At 36.9% G+C, this 18,157-nt stretch overlaps 2 protein-coding genes across 4 annotated transcripts in view; one reads left to right on the forward strand and one right to left on the reverse strand.

Annotated features, from left to right (window-relative positions):
* Positions 1 to 18,157, reverse strand: part of LOC146470351 (neuropeptide FF receptor 2-like) — a 19,309-nt gene continuing 1,152 nt past the window's right edge. The window contains exons 2-3 of one of the 2 annotated variants that reach the window (XM_085122455.1): positions 2,721 to 3,022; positions 1 to 1,307 (exon numbers count right to left, since the gene is read on the reverse strand). In XM_085122455.1, coding sequence (XP_084978581.1) covers positions 487 to 1,307; positions 2,721 to 2,970 — 1,071 coding nt within the window. In that variant the 5' untranslated portion in view covers positions 2,971 to 3,022 and the 3' untranslated portion in view covers positions 1 to 486. Of the gene's footprint in view, positions 1,308 to 2,720; positions 3,024 to 18,157 lie in introns of those variants that run through there. The other variant, XM_085122454.1, reaches the window with a different exon arrangement.
* Positions 8,436 to 18,157, forward strand: part of LOC146470352 (allatostatin-A receptor-like) — a 22,340-nt gene continuing 12,618 nt past the window's right edge. The window contains exon 1 of one of the 2 annotated variants that reach the window (XM_085122456.1): positions 8,436 to 8,514. The gene's annotated coding sequence lies outside the window, so the exon portion shown is untranslated. Of the gene's footprint in view, positions 8,515 to 11,504; positions 11,615 to 18,157 lie in introns of those variants that run through there. The other variant, XM_085122457.1, reaches the window with a different exon arrangement.

The following is an 18,157-nucleotide window of genomic DNA, read 5'->3' on the forward strand; positions in this document are numbered from 1 at the left end:
TTCTTAATTTTACGTACCCTAATCATTTATATAATTTTTCTATTTTTATAAATTAATTATGTATATTTTTTTAAAAAAATCTAAATCTTATCACAGTCCCCAGATAGTAGAGGTATTCGTTCCCTCTACTAAAGTTTTACTTCAGTGACACAATAATAAAGTTTATTCATTTACTCAATTGGTTGCTCCTCTAAAAGCTGTTCATAGTTTCGGATGGACAGCACTGTTCTTCGGGTTGAAAGAAGCTATCCATCCTTACAGGTCGAAAACTATCCTTTTCGAGTCGTATCAGGTTGGCACTGTTGGACAACCTCCTCAAGTGTCAGTCTCTCTTCAGAAATGGACCAATATTTTCTTATTCCAAGTGAATCTGAATGTAGATCATTGGCATAAAATCCACCAGCTTTGAATAATACGACTTTATACTTCTACAGGAATGTTTAGATCTATATTTCGTGTACAATTTCATGATAGCTGTTTATATTTTTACACTGCTGTGTGTACCGTTAGAGTGACTCCTTTATCCACCTCTGGCCTTCTTTGATCCGAGGGCATTGTGGTTTTTGGATGGATAACTTTTCCGCACAGTTTCCACACACAGAAGAGCTTTATAAATTCTTTTCTGTATTCCTTATGGTAGTACCAATATATAAAAGGATTTATACACGAATTGAGAAACGCAATACAATTACACGCCTTGTGGAACAGACTGTTCACACGAGTGATACCAAACGGTGTCAAGGTGTAACTCAGCTGGGCCGGAAGCCAACATAATGTGAACACCGCGGCTGTTATAGCACACATGCGCAATACGAGTTTATTCTGTTTTTCCCGCCGAGTGCTCTTAACTGCTTCCTTTGGAATAACATGCCCACGATACCTTATATGGGCAAAAGTAAGCCACGTCACGATGCACGGGATTACAAAGGCACTAAAGCTGTAGACTGCGATGAAAACCTTGGGGCCTTCTTCACCGTCAGGAGCATCGACTGTCACACACTTATTAGCAACGAGTTTTACTTGAAAGAACTTGTGGCTTTGCAAGGCGCAGGTAATCACCCAAGAAAGCACGACGTAGATTAGAAGGCGCCTCCTGTCAAACTTTACCATGTACACCACTGGCCTCATCACGCAGTACCAGCGTTCTACAGCGAGGCACGTGACCAGCAAAATGGAAACTTTAGCGACTGTGAAGAGGAGATATCTGTTGCCCAGTAGTGCGCAGAACACGTGACCACCAAGCCCCGAGGGTACTGGGAACAAGGGCTTATGTGCGACGTAACCAGGCGTTATGAGCAGTAGAATACCTGTCAAATGAACCGAAGACAACTGAAATTAATGAAATGTTTTCAGCCTGTGGGAACCGCTGTTAAAAATCTGTGATATAGGCGTTTAGACAACTCCGCGTTGTCTTTTTAAGCATCGCTTTCAAAGCAAGGTATATGGAAATAAGTTTCATTTTCCAGGGAATAAAACGCCTCAGATCACCTTTCGAAAATAAGGCTTACTGAAAAATGAGAAACGCATATTGGCTTTTGATCGTTACAGTTGTCATAAGGTGGTCACGTGATTAGATCATTGCAAAAAAAAAAAAAGACCATTCTTGTGACGATCTAGATGGGCATCATTACCGGCGGGGAATTTCCTGTGTTTTGAATTGGTCAAAAAGGCACGGATATTCGTCTAACTGCATTTGCCCAAGTATGAAATTGCTCTTGAAGCTAAGAGAATAACATTTCAAGTGTTTTCTCGAAGAAAAAAAAACAAACAAAGCGTCACTAGTTTTAGTGAGTTTCCAATACAAAAAGTGAAGAGCTTGAAAACATTGGGCCAATTTCAATTTACAATCCATTTCCGTCCTGGTCACATCCGCATCCAAATATACGTTTTTGGCCTGGATTCAAAGTGACGCTAAAAATAGGTCAAAAGTAGTTTACATCGCCCCTTTAATTTTCGAAATTTGCATAAAATATGGCATTTTGTCCCTTGATTTTTGCAATTATGAAGTGTTTATTTTATTTCTAGAAAATAGAGCTTTGTCGCCAAAGTGGAAAACTTTTTTTCTTTTATTGAAAACAAGATCAATTCGATGTCGACAGAAAACAAACTCTTCAAAGTATTAGTTTGCAAACCCAAAACGCGAAGTTACTTCCTTCTCAAAGACGGGCCACTGAAACTTTATGAAAAGGTGATTTCAAACGTATCCAGATATAAGAAGACACCATATTGCTGCTCATTGAACTTAACGTTTGCTGACAATTTATGTTATATTAACAGAAAAAAAATAGATTGTCCATTAAAGGACGCGTTTCGTCCCGCTTGAAGTCATGCTTCAAGATATCATTGCTTCGGAGATTGGGTTGTTTGTGTTTGTTTTGACTGAGCAGAGCGATAACCTTGGTTTGGTTTTACATTAACAGCGGTCAAACGTAAAAAAAAGATAACTAAAAAAGGAAAGATAAGAAAAGTTCGTTAGAAATAAGGGTTGAACTTTGAGAGCTCGAAGCTGATAAGTTTTCTGTGAGCTGTCCGTGATTTTAGTGAACCATTTTTACTAAAAAGGTTAACTTGAAACATTTTTTAAGTCATCAAATGATTTCAGAGTAAACTAACAGACTCACAAAAACTCAGCTTTAACTGAGGGACTTTTCTTATCTGTTTCACGAATATCAATTGAAAACTGCTGTATTTGATCGACTCTCTTTGTACTTTGCTCTAACCTGTAAGTAAATCAGTGATGGCCAAGTTAAACAGCAGAGTATTGTGAGGCTTTCGCAACATTGCGTGTTTCTTCAACAGCACAACACAGAACATAAGATTGAACACGAAAGCTGAGCCGGCGATGATACTGAACGCGGCTTCAAGGGCATCCTCTGATTGGCTTTTTTCTTGCTCTGTAAGAGCTCCTGATTGGTTAATTCTAGAATCTGCAAAGGAAGCTGCTTGGTTGATTCTTGAGCCTTGAGACATGGTCTTGTTCTGCTGTCAGCTGCGATGTTCAGTTGCTTTTATGAAGACCACACTGTGAATGTAAGTACAGTTTGTTATTTTGCGAGATATCACAAAAAATATCACAATATCTTGAAGGTTACACTACTCCTATAACTGTAAGGTCTTAACTAAGAATTGTAGGCAAAAGAATAACAAACGCCTTATATTTGAAGCCACCGTTTTCTACGTTGACTCTCGGTTCTTTATCTTCCGCTTCAGCACCAGGTCAGGTTGTTATTCCTCATGCAAGAACGGCAAATTGCATACTTCAATTCATAAGAACGTAGCCTTACTGCAAGCCACTTTAAATGTAATTGCAAAACATAACATATCCTTGGGAAACTACTTATTTTCCTCCTTGCTTTGTTTTGTCATTTGTATAACGTACAGTCTAACTGGCTTAGAACGGCTGACTAGAATGCTTCTAAAACTGATCAGTTCTGGCTAAAACTGGTGAAACTGATTTCGGAGGTCTGTTTCTGAGTAACAGAACGACGAAACAGAAATGTTATTCTCTGAATATTTCAATGTTCTGCGCTCCAGTTTTTAGTATCCGGTCAACAACATTAACAGGGGAGAAAGAGAACTATTAGTTCAATCTGATTATGTTATTCTAAAACCCAGGCCAGAATTTGCTTCATCAGTTTCAGCTCCAATCAGATAATTTGTGTCATTGCTTTAATTATTTTTTCTCTGGAGTTCACAATTGACTCAAGGTCAATTTATTAAATTCACACTAAGCAACCAAAATGAACAAAAATGTCATTAAAAACTGGTTGGAATTTCAAATTAAAAGGCGATTTGTTTCTTATTATACTCATAATGACTAATCCTATAAACCAGTGTACTTTCAGTACAAGCAATGAAGCAAATGATTCACGGATCCATAAGCTTTCATTTCGTGTCTCCCACTGATTTCAGTTAGCCATAACAAACAATGTCGGAGTGCTTTTCACGTACCAGGGGGCGTTTCGACAGTGGTACTTATTCGATCATCCCGTCTTTCAAGAATGTCTAATGAGTGGTTTGTTGACATTCAAATTGACTCAATACTTATAATTTTAAAAAATACCAAAATAGAACTTAAAACAGAAAAAACTGAAAACAAAGAGACAGCACAATTTAAATAAAAAGACACCCTTTTGAGATTTCATTCATAGACCCAGCCCAAAAAGCTTTCATATCTGTCTCCTACGCCGGAAATAATTATCGCTCGGCTACATATGGCTTCTTATATAATTATGCGCCCGGCTGCGCGAAACCGGAAGAACAGCCGAACGACCGAGTGCCTGGACAGCTCTTTTGTTTGCAGCCATAAGCGATTTTCTTGATTTTTAATGGAATCCCCAACCCATACATTCTTTCCCGAGAATGAGCGAGTGGCATTATACTTAGCTCTTGTTGCTTTTATGTTAAGTTAATAATAATAACTAATAATAATCAAAGATTAGGAAATACGTTCGATGATCTCGATCCCAGGCTCTCTCTCCTTTGCCAAGTAGGTGATGATGTCATCCGCCCCTGCAAAATCTGCGGGGGATGTCAGATACGCGTCCCAAGATCTGATTCACTCATTCATTCGTTGATCGACTGCCCCATACAATCTCGACTCCAAACGCAATTAAGAGTGCGTTCTTTCTACGTCGAACGCAATAATCTTACGTACGTATTTTAGTGAGCGGACATGAGCTTACCAAAATGAAAAATATAATAATAATAATAATAAAAATAAAAAATTTAAAAACATAAGCAACAGCATATATTGATAAAAACAAAAACGATACGTTTGCTCAGAGCTTTTAGGTCTGTCATTCTCGTCAGGGGCACAGTGAACAAGTTCAAGAAACGCTAAATAGTGAAACGCACGATGGAAGAAATTAAATAAATCTAGGGTGAATCTCTCTAACCACACGTTTTAAACTGCGGCCCTACGTGCCTGAGCTGACAGTTATCATTCTATTCAGTCTTAGAACAACGTTTACGTCAAACGGCAAAAACGACCACGTGACCATGTTTATCCTTCCGATTTGCCGCTCGCTGTTTTCAGTTTCTCAGCAAAATTGAGTCGTTTTGCGTTAGCATAAAAGGCCAGAAATTATTTTTCACTAATCTCATCTACGTACTCATTTTTTTTTTTTCAAGAAAACACGCATCTCACGTTTGCCTTTTGCGTAAACGCGATTCTTAATCTCTCTAATGTTCCTGTACCTGAAAAATCCGTACCACAGACGATTACTATTCAATTGCTTGTCGAGGATTTCAAGGATTTCACAACAGTTCTGAGGTCAGATGATCCCCAGTAGGGGAGGGTAAAAGGCTTGGAACAAAAGTCAGGTAGTCAGCAGTGGTTGCTTGAGAATACCTTTGATTGACACCTCTTCCGCCGCGTGAATGAGTACTGCGGGCTCAGTACTGGCACTTCAGTGGGCTTTGAAAGTTTTGAGGGATCCAAGTTGTAACCATAGATATCGAGGAAAGCTAGCTATCTAGAGAAAGTGAGAAAGAAACTGTGATTTACAAAATAAAGGTCTTGACTTTTGATTCGTCATTAAAGGCGAAAAAAGTCCCATTAGTTGTTTTCTGAAGAACATGCAATTAAAACGTGGATCGAACCGTCTTTCCATTGAATTCAGATGATATATGGAGTGTTATGATGACTGAAAAATGATCAAATAACAGTTTATTTCCGAGTGATTTTTCATTTTCTCCGTAATATCCCATGCAAATTGATTTTTAATGTAAAAAAAAAAACGTTAAATGGCTATTGCTGTTGATGACGACTAACAGGATTAAGTCAAAGCGACAAAGGTTTGCCAAAAATGCAAAGAAAATTATTAACCTTAGTTCTTGCTAGTTTTGACGGCTGTCTGAAAATTTTCTTCATTACCGATGCCATTGAAATCAGAAGTATGAGAAAGCTCCGACTGTGTCCCGTATGCAAATGAAAGGTAATATATGAAGAGGCATTTACTTTAAAGCTAAAGCTTAAAAGCTCCCTTTAAAGTTCCTAGTAATACTGCTTTCTAGATTCTCCCGCTATTCCTAATAGTATGTCTCCCCTGGATGCTGTTTTTGGTAACTTATAGCTCGCTGTTTCGAGCTCCCCCTTTTTCGAACGAAGTTTACTTATCCCTTGAGCACTTCAGATTGTGGGAGTGTAGTGTGGTGGCAAAATTCTAGCTTCACACATCTCCTAGTGGATCGAGGTTTGCCAGTTGCTCACAAATTTAATATAACTTGTTCAAAATGATAATTGTTACGGTGGCAATATTTTATCTTCAACTCCTCTTGGATCGAGGTATGCCCGCCAATTGCTCACAAATATAACTTATTAAAAATGACAATTGTTACGGTAGGGCGACTGAAACCTGTGAAAAATGACTTCCGACAGCAAACTCTGTTGAAATCTTTAAGCCATTGAAGCATTATCTCAATTGGTTGACAAAAGTTGAATAAAAAATAATAATAAAATGAAAATGGAGTAATCCTCTTAGGTCCTCTTAGAGACTATAGTTTTTTCCAAATTTGAATATCCTTTGTTTAGCTCCAACAAATCGAGGTTAGACAGCAAACTGAAAAATCTATTTCATAGCATAATTCACAGCACGGATCAGAAGAGAGTTTTTTCGTTCAGCCGATAGGTCCTGTGTAGTGTTTGTGAAAACATTACGCAAGACTTTCACGTTTTTGTCTTGAAGAATACAAAATATATCATTTCGAAAAAACCCGAAAACTTCACCAAGTTCACAAATTTAAAAAGTCGCTTTTTCTACAGAATAGCCGACTTACTACAAAGTAATATAAAACCTAAGAAACGAAATTACCTGCAAGCTAAACTGGTAAGCCCAGCAACTGACTGCAATACTAACTGGAAATCGGTTTTGATTCTGAATATTTAAAGTGAAAATCTTCTTTGAACACGTGCACTTCGTCAGCCGATATTGCAAAGTGCATTACCGGCTTAACAGATAAATAGAGTTAAAAACACTGTCGAATATTGGTCTTTTTCACCGATTTTGTCCTTGACAACTGATAGAGAGATTTCGAATCACGTTTAAGGCAAAAGGCAAAACGAGAGATCTTGTGTCTATGTTTTCTTGAAAAAATGAGTAGGGAGACGAGAATAGTGCAAAATAATTCTGGCCTTTGATGGCCTTTGATACTAAAGCAAAACTACTCAATTTTACTGAGAAACTGATAACAGTGAGCGGTATAAATGAAGGATAAACATGGTCACGTAGTCACTTGTGCTGTTTGCAGTAAACTTAGTCTATAATCTCTCTAATATTTCCTGAAATTTTCCCCATCTTTTACGATCCTCAAAATTTTAAGCTGTGAAATGTGAGCCAGGAACACTAGTACTTGCAATCAAGGTTATATATCTTTTGGTAATCCCACAAGATAGCAAATACGTGTTACTTCTTTTTAATAACTCTTGCTTCTTTATAAAAACATAAACAAAATATTGGAAAGGCGATTTTAGAGCTGTGTCGATAATTGCTTAAAACAACTCACGCAACGAGTCGTATGAAGAGCTGTGGTAAGAAACTCAGATTCTGAGGCCGGGTCACCAACCTCGTTCTCAGGGCTTTTGGCTTGGTCACATGAGTTTTCCCGCGCTTTGCACCAATCTCGTACCCAGAGTCCTCAGGCTCTTTGGCCAGCGGTTTGTCACCAGGATAGACTCTGGGGTACTGGAATTTTATTACCGCAGGATTTCTGCGGTAGAACAATGCAAACTGTTACGGAGTAGCCAATCAAAAAATTTAATTTTTTTCGAATTCTCCAGAATCTCTCCTGGCGCCCACCCGCTGACCAAAAAGCCTGAGGACTCTGGGTACGAGATTGGCTTTGCACCTGTTACAAAATTATCGCCAGCAGTTTCTAAATGGCTAACTGCGCTGGAACTACTTGCGATCATTATTTTGATTGGCTAAAGGAGCCGACGGACATTTACAAATGGAATCCATACTTAAACCCTGTCGTAGTTTATCACAAAGCTTAAAACTGAGCTTTGACAACATCAGTTTGCGTTCTATCTCCTGGCTTTTATTACAGATTTTAGAGGGCGATAATTCGGCAATATGAGAAGTTTTCCTAAAAGGTGAAACGATAGAGAATTTTTAAATCACTTTTTAACATTAACAGGAGTTAAAGTAAAGTATTAAACATTGAATATTTCATGCATGCAATTTTACAGAACAGCACTGTTCCTCCCGTACCCCGCTATGCTCTCACTTGGACATAATGAGATATTGTCAAAACATCAGAGAATATATATTTTAAAATCTGGCCGATAATTATGAATTGGAAAGCTCGTCATAATTGAAAGAGGCCACCAATTAATTTCCTTTACTTTTCAGTGACCTCTGCATGACGCACCATATGCATGACACATATCCCATGCAAATTGCCGAAGTGTCAGCTTGTGTTTGAGTTTTGATAACTGAACAATGAATCGTTAAATGCGTGAAGTTAGCAGAAGAAAAAGCTTTGGGGACGAGGTGAATTTGTCCATTTAAGGTTTGTCCGCTCCTCAGTATCAATTTTTTTCGCAGTTCAAATTAATACCTTTGCTGTGTTTTTAAGATGTTTTATTTGTATGGTTTTGTCATAATTCAATCGTTTCCAAAACGCAGATGACCTCGGTCTTAAGCAAAACTGTTTTAAAAGGCCGTGTCACAAAACAACTTATGAAAAGATCTTTATAGCATCGTTTCGCAACGCCGAACAATTCAAGAATTATCATTTTGTGCGGTTTTCACATGCAGATCGCTTTAAAGCCGTTTAAAGGAACATTTGATCAAACTAACTGAGCTTGGTTCAACGTTTGGATTTCAGCAAGGCTTTCACTGAAAATTCTAGCTGGCTTCACAAGCTTAATGCCACTTTTTTCACTCCGAAAAGAAAAGGAATTTATTTTGCCAAGTGAGAAAAACTTGGACTATACGAGTAGGTTTAATATACCTTAGGATATCCATAACCACTCGATGAAAAATGTTTCATTTTTTACGTTTTTTTTATAATTGTTAAGCGCCACTGGGCTATACAGGGAAATGGCGCTATAGAAATAAAGCGTTATTATCAGCTTTCCATAGTTTTTTAATCAGTTTATGACGCGATCGAAGCCTTTCAAACAGATACCTTCACCAAAACGAGTGCCCGTAATGTAGCTGACAGGTGAATTTTCGTTGATTTTTTAAAATGTTTTATTTATCTTTTTGGCCATTAATGTCCAACAGTTTACCCATCTGTAATAATACGAAAGGCTGTATAAATAAGCAATTATTCACGCTGGGTTAACCTGTGAGGCACACACGTAGCCGTGGGGAGTCTGAATCGTTAGATTTCGTACTGGCTTGTCATTGAAAATTTTCTCAATTTGCTCGGCATTTCGATTCAACTACCAATCCAGATCGTTTTAAAAATTCCCACGAACAAAGAACTTTAGCTATAGGGTTCTTTGATTTTTTTGTTTTGTCTTCATCGGCGTTCCTCAAATATTGACTTTGGCACCTCGTCCCCAAAGGCAAATTATATATGGTAATATTTGCGATTGCAGAAATTAAGGGAAGGAGAGAAAAAAAAAACAATATTTTAGGAATAAGCAATGAGAGTTTTCGGAAACACCTTACGTTGAGGAAATTTCTACACTTTTGTAAGCCTGGACGTTTGAAGTTTTGACTTGGGCAACTGGAATTCCCGACATACGAGGGGAAAGATTTCCTGAGCCGGTCCGGCCCGGCTTCCACAAATCCCTGCTTACTTTGTAATCTAACATAACTGAACGTCATTTGAAATATGAGAGGAAGACTTGCAAATTTTCGATAACTTAGAGCGATCGGAAAGGGAATCTTTTTCCGTTAACCGTGCAAAAACGAAGTGGTTCTAAGTTAGGGTAACACATTGCAAGGGTTTTTGCAAGTTTTCGGCTGTTGATGATACACCACTTAGAATAACTTTCAGCCGCACGTCACTGTTGGTTGACAGCAGTATGCGCTCGGTAAATTTTTGATGAGTTCTTTCAAGTTGTATCTTTCAACAGAAGCATATTGAAAAGACTGAAGCTAAAAATCAGAAAAAAAAAATGGAAAAAGCATATCGCTCGGTAAATTTTTGATGAGTTCTTTTGTATCTTTCAAACAGAAGCATTTTGAAAAGACTGAAGCTAAAAAAAAAACAAAAAAATGGAAAAAGCATATCGCTCGGTAAATTTTTGATGAGGTCTTTTGTATCTTTCAACAGAAGCATTTTGAAAAGACTGAATCTAAAAAACAGAGAAAAAAATGGAAAAGCAAATCGCTCGGCAAATTTTTGATGAGTTCTTTTGAATCTTTGAAATAGAAGCATTTTGAAACAACAGAAGCTAAAAAAAAAAAAAAAAAAAAATGGAAAAACCAAATTAACAGGAACAACTGAAATTAATAGCGGAAACTCGAAACCGACCCTTAATACAAAAAATCGGTATGTTTTTTCACTTTGGAATGTGATGCACTAGAATCGCGTTGAGGTAAAATTTTCCATTGTTTTTTTCTAGCGTGTTTTCGTGTTTGCAGGCTATCTGAAATTGTTGACGAATTTGATTTACTGCCAACAAATTGAAAGCTTACATCCTGCATTTCATTTTAACATCTCTCTACAATTGTTACATTCAAATATTTTAAAACAGACCGCAAGTACCTGTTTGTAATTCGGCAGGATTAATATAACACGCAACAAGAGAGGATACCCCTTGACACTCTCTTACACGCAACCAATATTGCAACAAACTGATTTTACCGTCCGTCAGCATTTTTCACTATCTGCCGGGCACAAAAACATAACGCAAGTTAAATTTGTGACAGCTGGTTGAACCTTTGGCATAACTACATGACAGCGACAGAATTGCCAAATTGAAGAAAAAAAATTGCCGTCTAATTGCTTTTTGTTGAGTCGTAATTGAGATTGCCGGGTACTGATCAATAGCTAAAGCCATAAGGCGTGTACAGTTGTTGGTGTTTATATAGATATAGAGCCAATTCTGGCCGGTAACCGAATAGAACGGACCGGCAGAAACGCCGCTGAGAAACTATCCAAGTTATTTCACTATTCCAACTTGTATGTGCTGCAAATTAAAACTGTGAAAATTAACCAGCATTCACATGTTCATGATTATAAGACTCTCAAAGATTCCGTATTCGTAATGGCCTTCTGTTGACTTTTGTTTTCATTAACAATAACACCCAGAACGCAGGTGAACTATGTGCAGAAAGGAAATATTCCAATTGTTAATGACTACAACTTTCGCCGAAGATCTTTTGCAAGTGCAATATATTGTCAACAGTTATTTCTATTTTAATAATCTGACACTTTCAACAAAAGCATCGCCTACCCACCCACATGCGTTTGGCATCAGTAAGACAATTTGTGAAGAATAATGATTTGCTTGTACCACGGGCAGGTGTTAGAATAAGGGATGCATTTTCTAATAATATCTACAAACGTATTTCAGATAGGTAAATTGAAGAACGATCAGACTGTTGTTTCACTCCGAGAGATGAACAGCTGAATCGCAGTTCATATTCAGTGAGGCGACTTACAAAAAAAACCCGGAGTAATTACTGCAGCTGATAGCGGCGTGCAGGTAAGCTTTCATTTCAGCGTTACTGATTTTAACAGTTAGAAGAAGGCGAAGCGATATTCAGCAAGTTAAAGTTTCCAATGTATGCAATCCTAATCGGTTACAACATTATGCCAGTTAAACGTAGGCGGCCAGAGAATTAGTTCGATAGAATATCTCTCTCTTAACCATTTGAATTAAATTCTGACGAAAACCTAGCTTGATTGAGATGAATTTTCGTCACTGATTATTGGATAAAACAGAGGTACCTGCATTTTGTTAAGGGGTCAAAATGAAACGTTTAGGCATAAAAACGGTTCTCGGATTATCTTTTGGTCAGTAAAATTTTCGTTGCACTTTTATATTACTATGTTGAACAGCTGACAACTCAAGATATAGATTTCTGGATTACAGTGCAGGTTCCTAAACCATTCAGATAATACAATTTGCAATTTTATAATCCAAACAGATCAAATTGTGTTAGCTTTTAAAACTTAATATCCATCTGAAAGTTCCTGCAGTGGGGAGGAAGAAAAATAAGAACTTTGACACGAAGGAAACCGGTGGAATGATTTCCAAGTCAGATGAAAAACAAAAATGGCTGTTTAGAAGGTACAACACGGTGGTTAAGTGTGACACTACAGAAGACAAGAGAACTAATTCTTTTCTCTGATGTTTTGGTTTAAAAGTTCTCATATATCTAGTGATCATAAGAAAATTTCAAACAGAACCTTTGTAAACACATCGACCTTTGTTTCAATTTTTTTTTTCATTAGGGCAGGAGTAAAGTAAAAGCAAATAGTTTACAAGAAGTGTGCCAAATAGAAAATTTAACAACGGAATTTTGTACTCTGCCGGCTCTGTTTGCTTTTAAAACTTGTCAAACAACGTACAAACCGACTACTATAAAAATTGAACTTTGCACGTTATTCGCGCCTTGAAAACAAAATCTAACTGCATAATAGAGAAAAAAAAAACTGGCGTCCCCGATGTTGCAGTCATCTATAATCATTTATGGAAAACAAAATAGCCTGGGGAAGTATAGTAATTTTAATTCTTTTTACTGAAGTTTCAAGAAAAAAAAAAACGAAATTTATTTTCGATTTCATATCCTTAAAAAAACATCCTTTTAAATATGAAAATTGATTATTCATCATCAAAACAGCGGGAAATATTGCTGGAATATTCTGAAAAATACTTACATAATTCGCAACAGTAATTTAAGTTGTATTGCTTGATTTTGTTGTTCACTCGGCCGTAACTTTTAAAACATGTAAGCTTATAATCAATTCTTGGCTTTTTCATAAAAAAGGCGAGAGAATTGAATCAAACTTTCTTTCTTTAATTCAGTGCTTTTTTTAATGAACGTTACTTTTCTCTTAACCTCTTGAGAATCTTTTTCGAAATGCCGCTTTAGTTGTAATTTCGTCGGTTTTAGTCAGAAGACCTAGAGAATGCGATTTCCTGTATCCCAGCAGGAAGATAGTTTATTACCCCGAACTTCAACCTTATCACTTCCATCACATTAATTTTATAACGAATATATATCAGTCAGTCGAATAATAATAATAATAATAATAATAATAATAATAATAATAATAATAATAATAATAATGATAATGATAATGATAATGATAATGATAATGATAATGATAATGATAATGATAATGATAATGATAATGATAATGATAATGATAATGATAATGATGATGTTCCTCCGTCATTTCCTTACTGTCATTTCCTTACTTTTCGTCATTTCCTTACAAGAAAATTGTCATTTCCTTACAGTAAGGAAATGACAGTGTCATTTCCTTACAAGAAAATTGTCATTTCCTTACAGTAAGGAAATGACAATGTCATTTCCTTACAAAAAAGTGTCATTTCCTTACCTCAATTTTGTCATTTCCTTACAAGTAAGGAAATGACAATTTTATTTCCTTACCACAAATTGCATTCTCCTTACATTGTCATTTCCTTACAGGAACATTTTTTCTTTTTGATGGGGAATCATTAATAAAGACACTAGTAGCAAAGACTTACCTGTTTGCAGTAATTTCTGACAAACATTATCTTCATTCAGTGCTTCTTGTTAAAATTATGGCCCGTTTCAAATCAACGATTGGTCAGCCTTCATCCAGTTAGATGCTTTAATATTTACAATAGGTTTTCTCGTTCAGTTTTTGGCAAAAGTAAGAGATGATATCATTATAGGCCCTGGCAATAAATATAAACTAACAGTAAAATACGTTGAATGTGATTATATCAGGGGCACCCAACGGATCGTTTCGGTAAATCATCTGTTTGAAAGGCCCTTAATCCCCTACAATTTTCTGTTCGGAATTTACACCTCGAACGTTCGTAATATAGGAAATTTAAGGCTTTATAAGTGTTTTCGGATTGATAAAAATGTCGTTTCAGATACCGAAAAAAGGTCAGCTAAGATTTTCGGAAAGGAAATAAGACCTAAGGTTTCGGAAAATGGACAAAAATGCCCTAGTAATTTCGAAAAGAATCAAGTTCCCCTAGAATGACCGAACAGATAAAAATATTATAGCGCGGCCTGAAATGAGCTTACAGAACTTTAAAGGTACTCCAGACAGCCTAAAATAACGTTTCAAAGGATCTGAGGGAAAACTGTCGTTGGGTGCCCCTGATTATATTTTACACAATACAACTAAATAATAATTGCAAAGCTGTGCTTAAATAAAATCAACAAATTAAAGTTAAAACTACTCCGGTATACGAACATTATAGTTAAATGGCTTTTTCCGCGCATTCAATTAATTGTTATATAGGGCAATCTGAGGTGGATACTTTTCCTTGTCCTCCTAAAGAATGAAATAATTTAGTAAAGCCAAGATAAGCCAATGAAACGTAATGCAAGCACGTTACTGGGGGCATTGCATATTGGCACTGTCGCAGTTGGAACCGAACACTCGGGCGGTTGCAAAACCTTGCAAAATTGGATACGTAAGTTTCTATACCACAGTTCTCAGTGAAGGGTTTTGTTTTACTAAACTGATAATAATAAATATGGTAAAAAAGAGAAAGGCAGAGAGGTTGCAACTGATGTCACTGCGCTGACCAAGAAAAGAAAGAAAAAGAGTGACAAAGACGGCAATGTTAACGTTGGTACGGAAGCAGAATCTACCGACTGTTCTGAGAATTAGGAATCTAAGTCAGAGTTTCGAAGACGACCCTGAATACGACCCTGCTCAGGAAAAGTTTTTTTTCGAAAAGGATCAAATAGACGTAGACGACATGTCAACGTTCGGCTCAGATTCTTAGGGGCGTTGAAGAAGAAGCAGCAAGCCGAAAGAGCGATGCTAAATGGGAGGACTAGCTATTACCAAAAAGCCGAAATGCACCACAGTCATCGAGAGAAAGCCCTTGGCCAGTTCTATAGGTTCCAGCGTCATATTGCGGGTGGGGACACACCTGTCGCACAAGCACTTAACAACACGAGGCACGTCCATATCATAGTCCAAGAGTTGGACTCACATGGATTGTCTAGCGCGGGACAAGTCCGTTGACATTTGGGACAAGTGGGCCAGTCCAAGACTAAGAAAAAATAACCGTCAAAGGAACCACCATCAGGCTATAATTCCGTTCCTTGGAGAGCTTTTCCAAGCGGGTCAAGGAATATAAGAATCCAATCGAAGACGAAGACAAGCAAGATGAGAGCAAACTGACGAATAATGGGCTACTTATTTGTCGCTGGTCCCTTGGGAGGCCTAAAACATGTGTCAGAGGACGTTTTCGGACACACTGATTCCATTGGAAGCTTTTAAAAGAATATTTTTCTTGCGTCCAAAAATCGACATTTTTCCAAAGGGTAGGACCAGGGTTTTTGGTAAAAAATAACCAAATTTTAAGTCGGCATTTTTCACTTGTTTATGTTCCTTGGGATCTCGGTATATCATAAAACTCCCTTGGGAATCATTTTTAAGTGCAAATAACGCCCTGAAAAATACTTTTCTGTTTAACTCTCATCCTGACTTTATCTATTGAGGGCTATTTCTTTGTCCCTGGTCCCTTGGGAAGCCTAAAAAGTGTCTCAGGGGACGTTTTCGGGCACACTGGTTCGATTGGAAGCCTTTGAAAGGATATTTGTATTGAGTCCAAAAATCGATTTTTTTCCAAGGGGTAGGTTTAGTGGTTTTTGGTAAAAAATGAGCCAGTTTTGAAGTTTGATCATTTCTGTGAAGTTTGAACTTTGTAAAAATTAAGAAGCATCTTTTTTGCAAAGGTATTCTTACTCGTTGAATAGCTGTCAGTTTCATTTAGATTTCATGTCTCCATCTTTAGGTCTAAGGGATTTTTTTTATGTTTGCACCTTTAAGTGTACACCATTGCTCTCGTTAAATGTCATTTTTGCTAAAACACATAGGGACGAGCCCCAGTACTCAAAACTGGCATCCTACTGTGGTTTCTATTCTAGGCACCTGTTAACCCTTTCTAGGCCGGGGGGGGGGGGGGTTCTCCCCGCTTTGACTTTGAACCCTTATAACCTTTTTAACTTTTTTAATATGCAAGCAAACACCACCAAACTTAGGAACTATTTTGGAAACTTGCCTGGAAGCAAATTAGTATGGTCGGTAAATAATCTTGACATTTGACGTTGCCATGGTAACCAAATTTTCACAATTTTTACAAAATTCTAGCTCCGAAATTGCTTGGAAGGATTATTTTTCAGAGAAGCATAGTAATTACGATTACATCATTCCAGTAAATATCAAAAAACAGGACTTTTCACCAAAAGCAAAATCTTCCTGACCATGATATTCTGAAAACTGTCATTTCCTTACCTAAATTGAGACGAATTTCTTTTGTAAAAAGATCAGAAATTAAAAAGAAGCCACGACATTGAGGCAAAGCTTGCGTCACCTTCCGTGAATACTTATTATGGATGTCAACTCAAAGTTCTCTTTCACAGGGCAAACATATCAACCAACACAGGAATTGTCATTTCCTTACCATTTTTACAGAAAACACAGTTACCTTTCCTTCGCTGTGAAGCCATTCTTTTGCGACAAATGCTAGATTTCTTTGCATGGCCTTTAGTTGTGTATGTCTGGCTTTCATCACCTACTATGGTGAATTTATATGATTCAAATCCATCACAGTGGAGGGATTTGTACTTGTGAGTTATTTTTGGTTGAAAATTGAACACCTAGAGTGCTTTGCAATGCGAGAGGATTGCACGTATGACAATTAAGTCTTATGTGTCAACGAATGTAGTATTAATAGGCAAGAACAAGTCTTACATTTATAGGTAGGTCCGAGTAGTTGAGTGCTCAATACAAAAAAGAGACACGAATGTAAAGTTCCTTGAATTTAGAATAAAATTGTCATTTCCTTACCTTTAAAAACAAGAAAAAAATTGTCAAAAATTTGTTAAACGTCCTAAAGTGCTCATTTCTTGCCTGGTACTTTCCTTCGTCCTAACCTTTCTTGAAAACAAACGGGACTTGTTTATCATCCAATCTGAGGTTCATTCTGAAGAAGGAAGCGATATTCTGGAAACTGTCATTTCCTTACCTATTGAACATTTGGTCTTAAAACTTTCATTACTTCTATAATACTTGTGCCATTTACATGTTAACTTCAGGAAATGTAGCATACATTGATAGCTATTATGTCACAAAAGACCAGGCATTATCATCTATTTTTAGCCCTTCTAGCGACATTTAACTCAAAAATGGCAATTCCGTCTTGAGGTTGACTTCGAAACCTGTACTAGACATTATCCTTGCACTAGATTTTTTTTTTGGTCAAAAGGTCGCTTTTCTGAAACATGGATGATAACGTGGGGAATACAAATGAAGCTGTGGGGAATGACTTTATCATCTGTTAAGCAAATTTGCAAAGTTCTAGCAATTTTTCTTCCTAGATTCCCCAATTTTCGTCATTTCCTTACCTTTTGGAAACTTCAATACGCCATTTCTCGGTGGCAGTTAAGGCAACATTACTGTTCTTTCAGCACAGATAACAATGGCACCAGAAGTTTGCTTTGTGAAAAAATTAGGGGTTTCCCAAATAAAATACAAATTTTACAAGCGATTTTATGATTATCATGAGAAAGGTAAGGACATGACTTTTCAGGAACATTATAATGATAATGATAATGATAATGATAATGATAATGATAATGATAATGATAATGATAATGATAATGATAATGATAATGATAATGATGATGATGATGATAATGATAATGATAATGATAATGATAATGATAATAATAATAATAATAATAATGCTCTTTCTACTAGTGAAACAATAGCGCTTAACACTTGTGGTCACCCGCCAGAGTAATGACATGCCCACAACAAAGATATACAAGAATATGTTTTAAAATGCAATCGGCTGGTCTTGTTAGATGATCGGAATTTAATAATCAAGGGTAATGCAAAGACAGATGCTACTATTTTTCACGACTTTTAACTGAACGATTGGTGAGGGTGGAGGGGAGAAGGGGCCTACACCAATATACCAAAATACTGTAAAAGTGCAATCAAGCCTCACACCCCCCTTCCCCCTTCACGTGGTACATAATAATTTAAT

Source organism: Pavona decussata, unplaced genomic scaffold (genome assembly GCF_977016875.1).
Source record: "Pavona decussata unplaced genomic scaffold, jaPavDecu1.1 SCAFFOLD_114, whole genome shotgun sequence".
Taxonomy (NCBI): domain Eukaryota; kingdom Metazoa; phylum Cnidaria; class Anthozoa; order Scleractinia; family Agariciidae; genus Pavona; species Pavona decussata.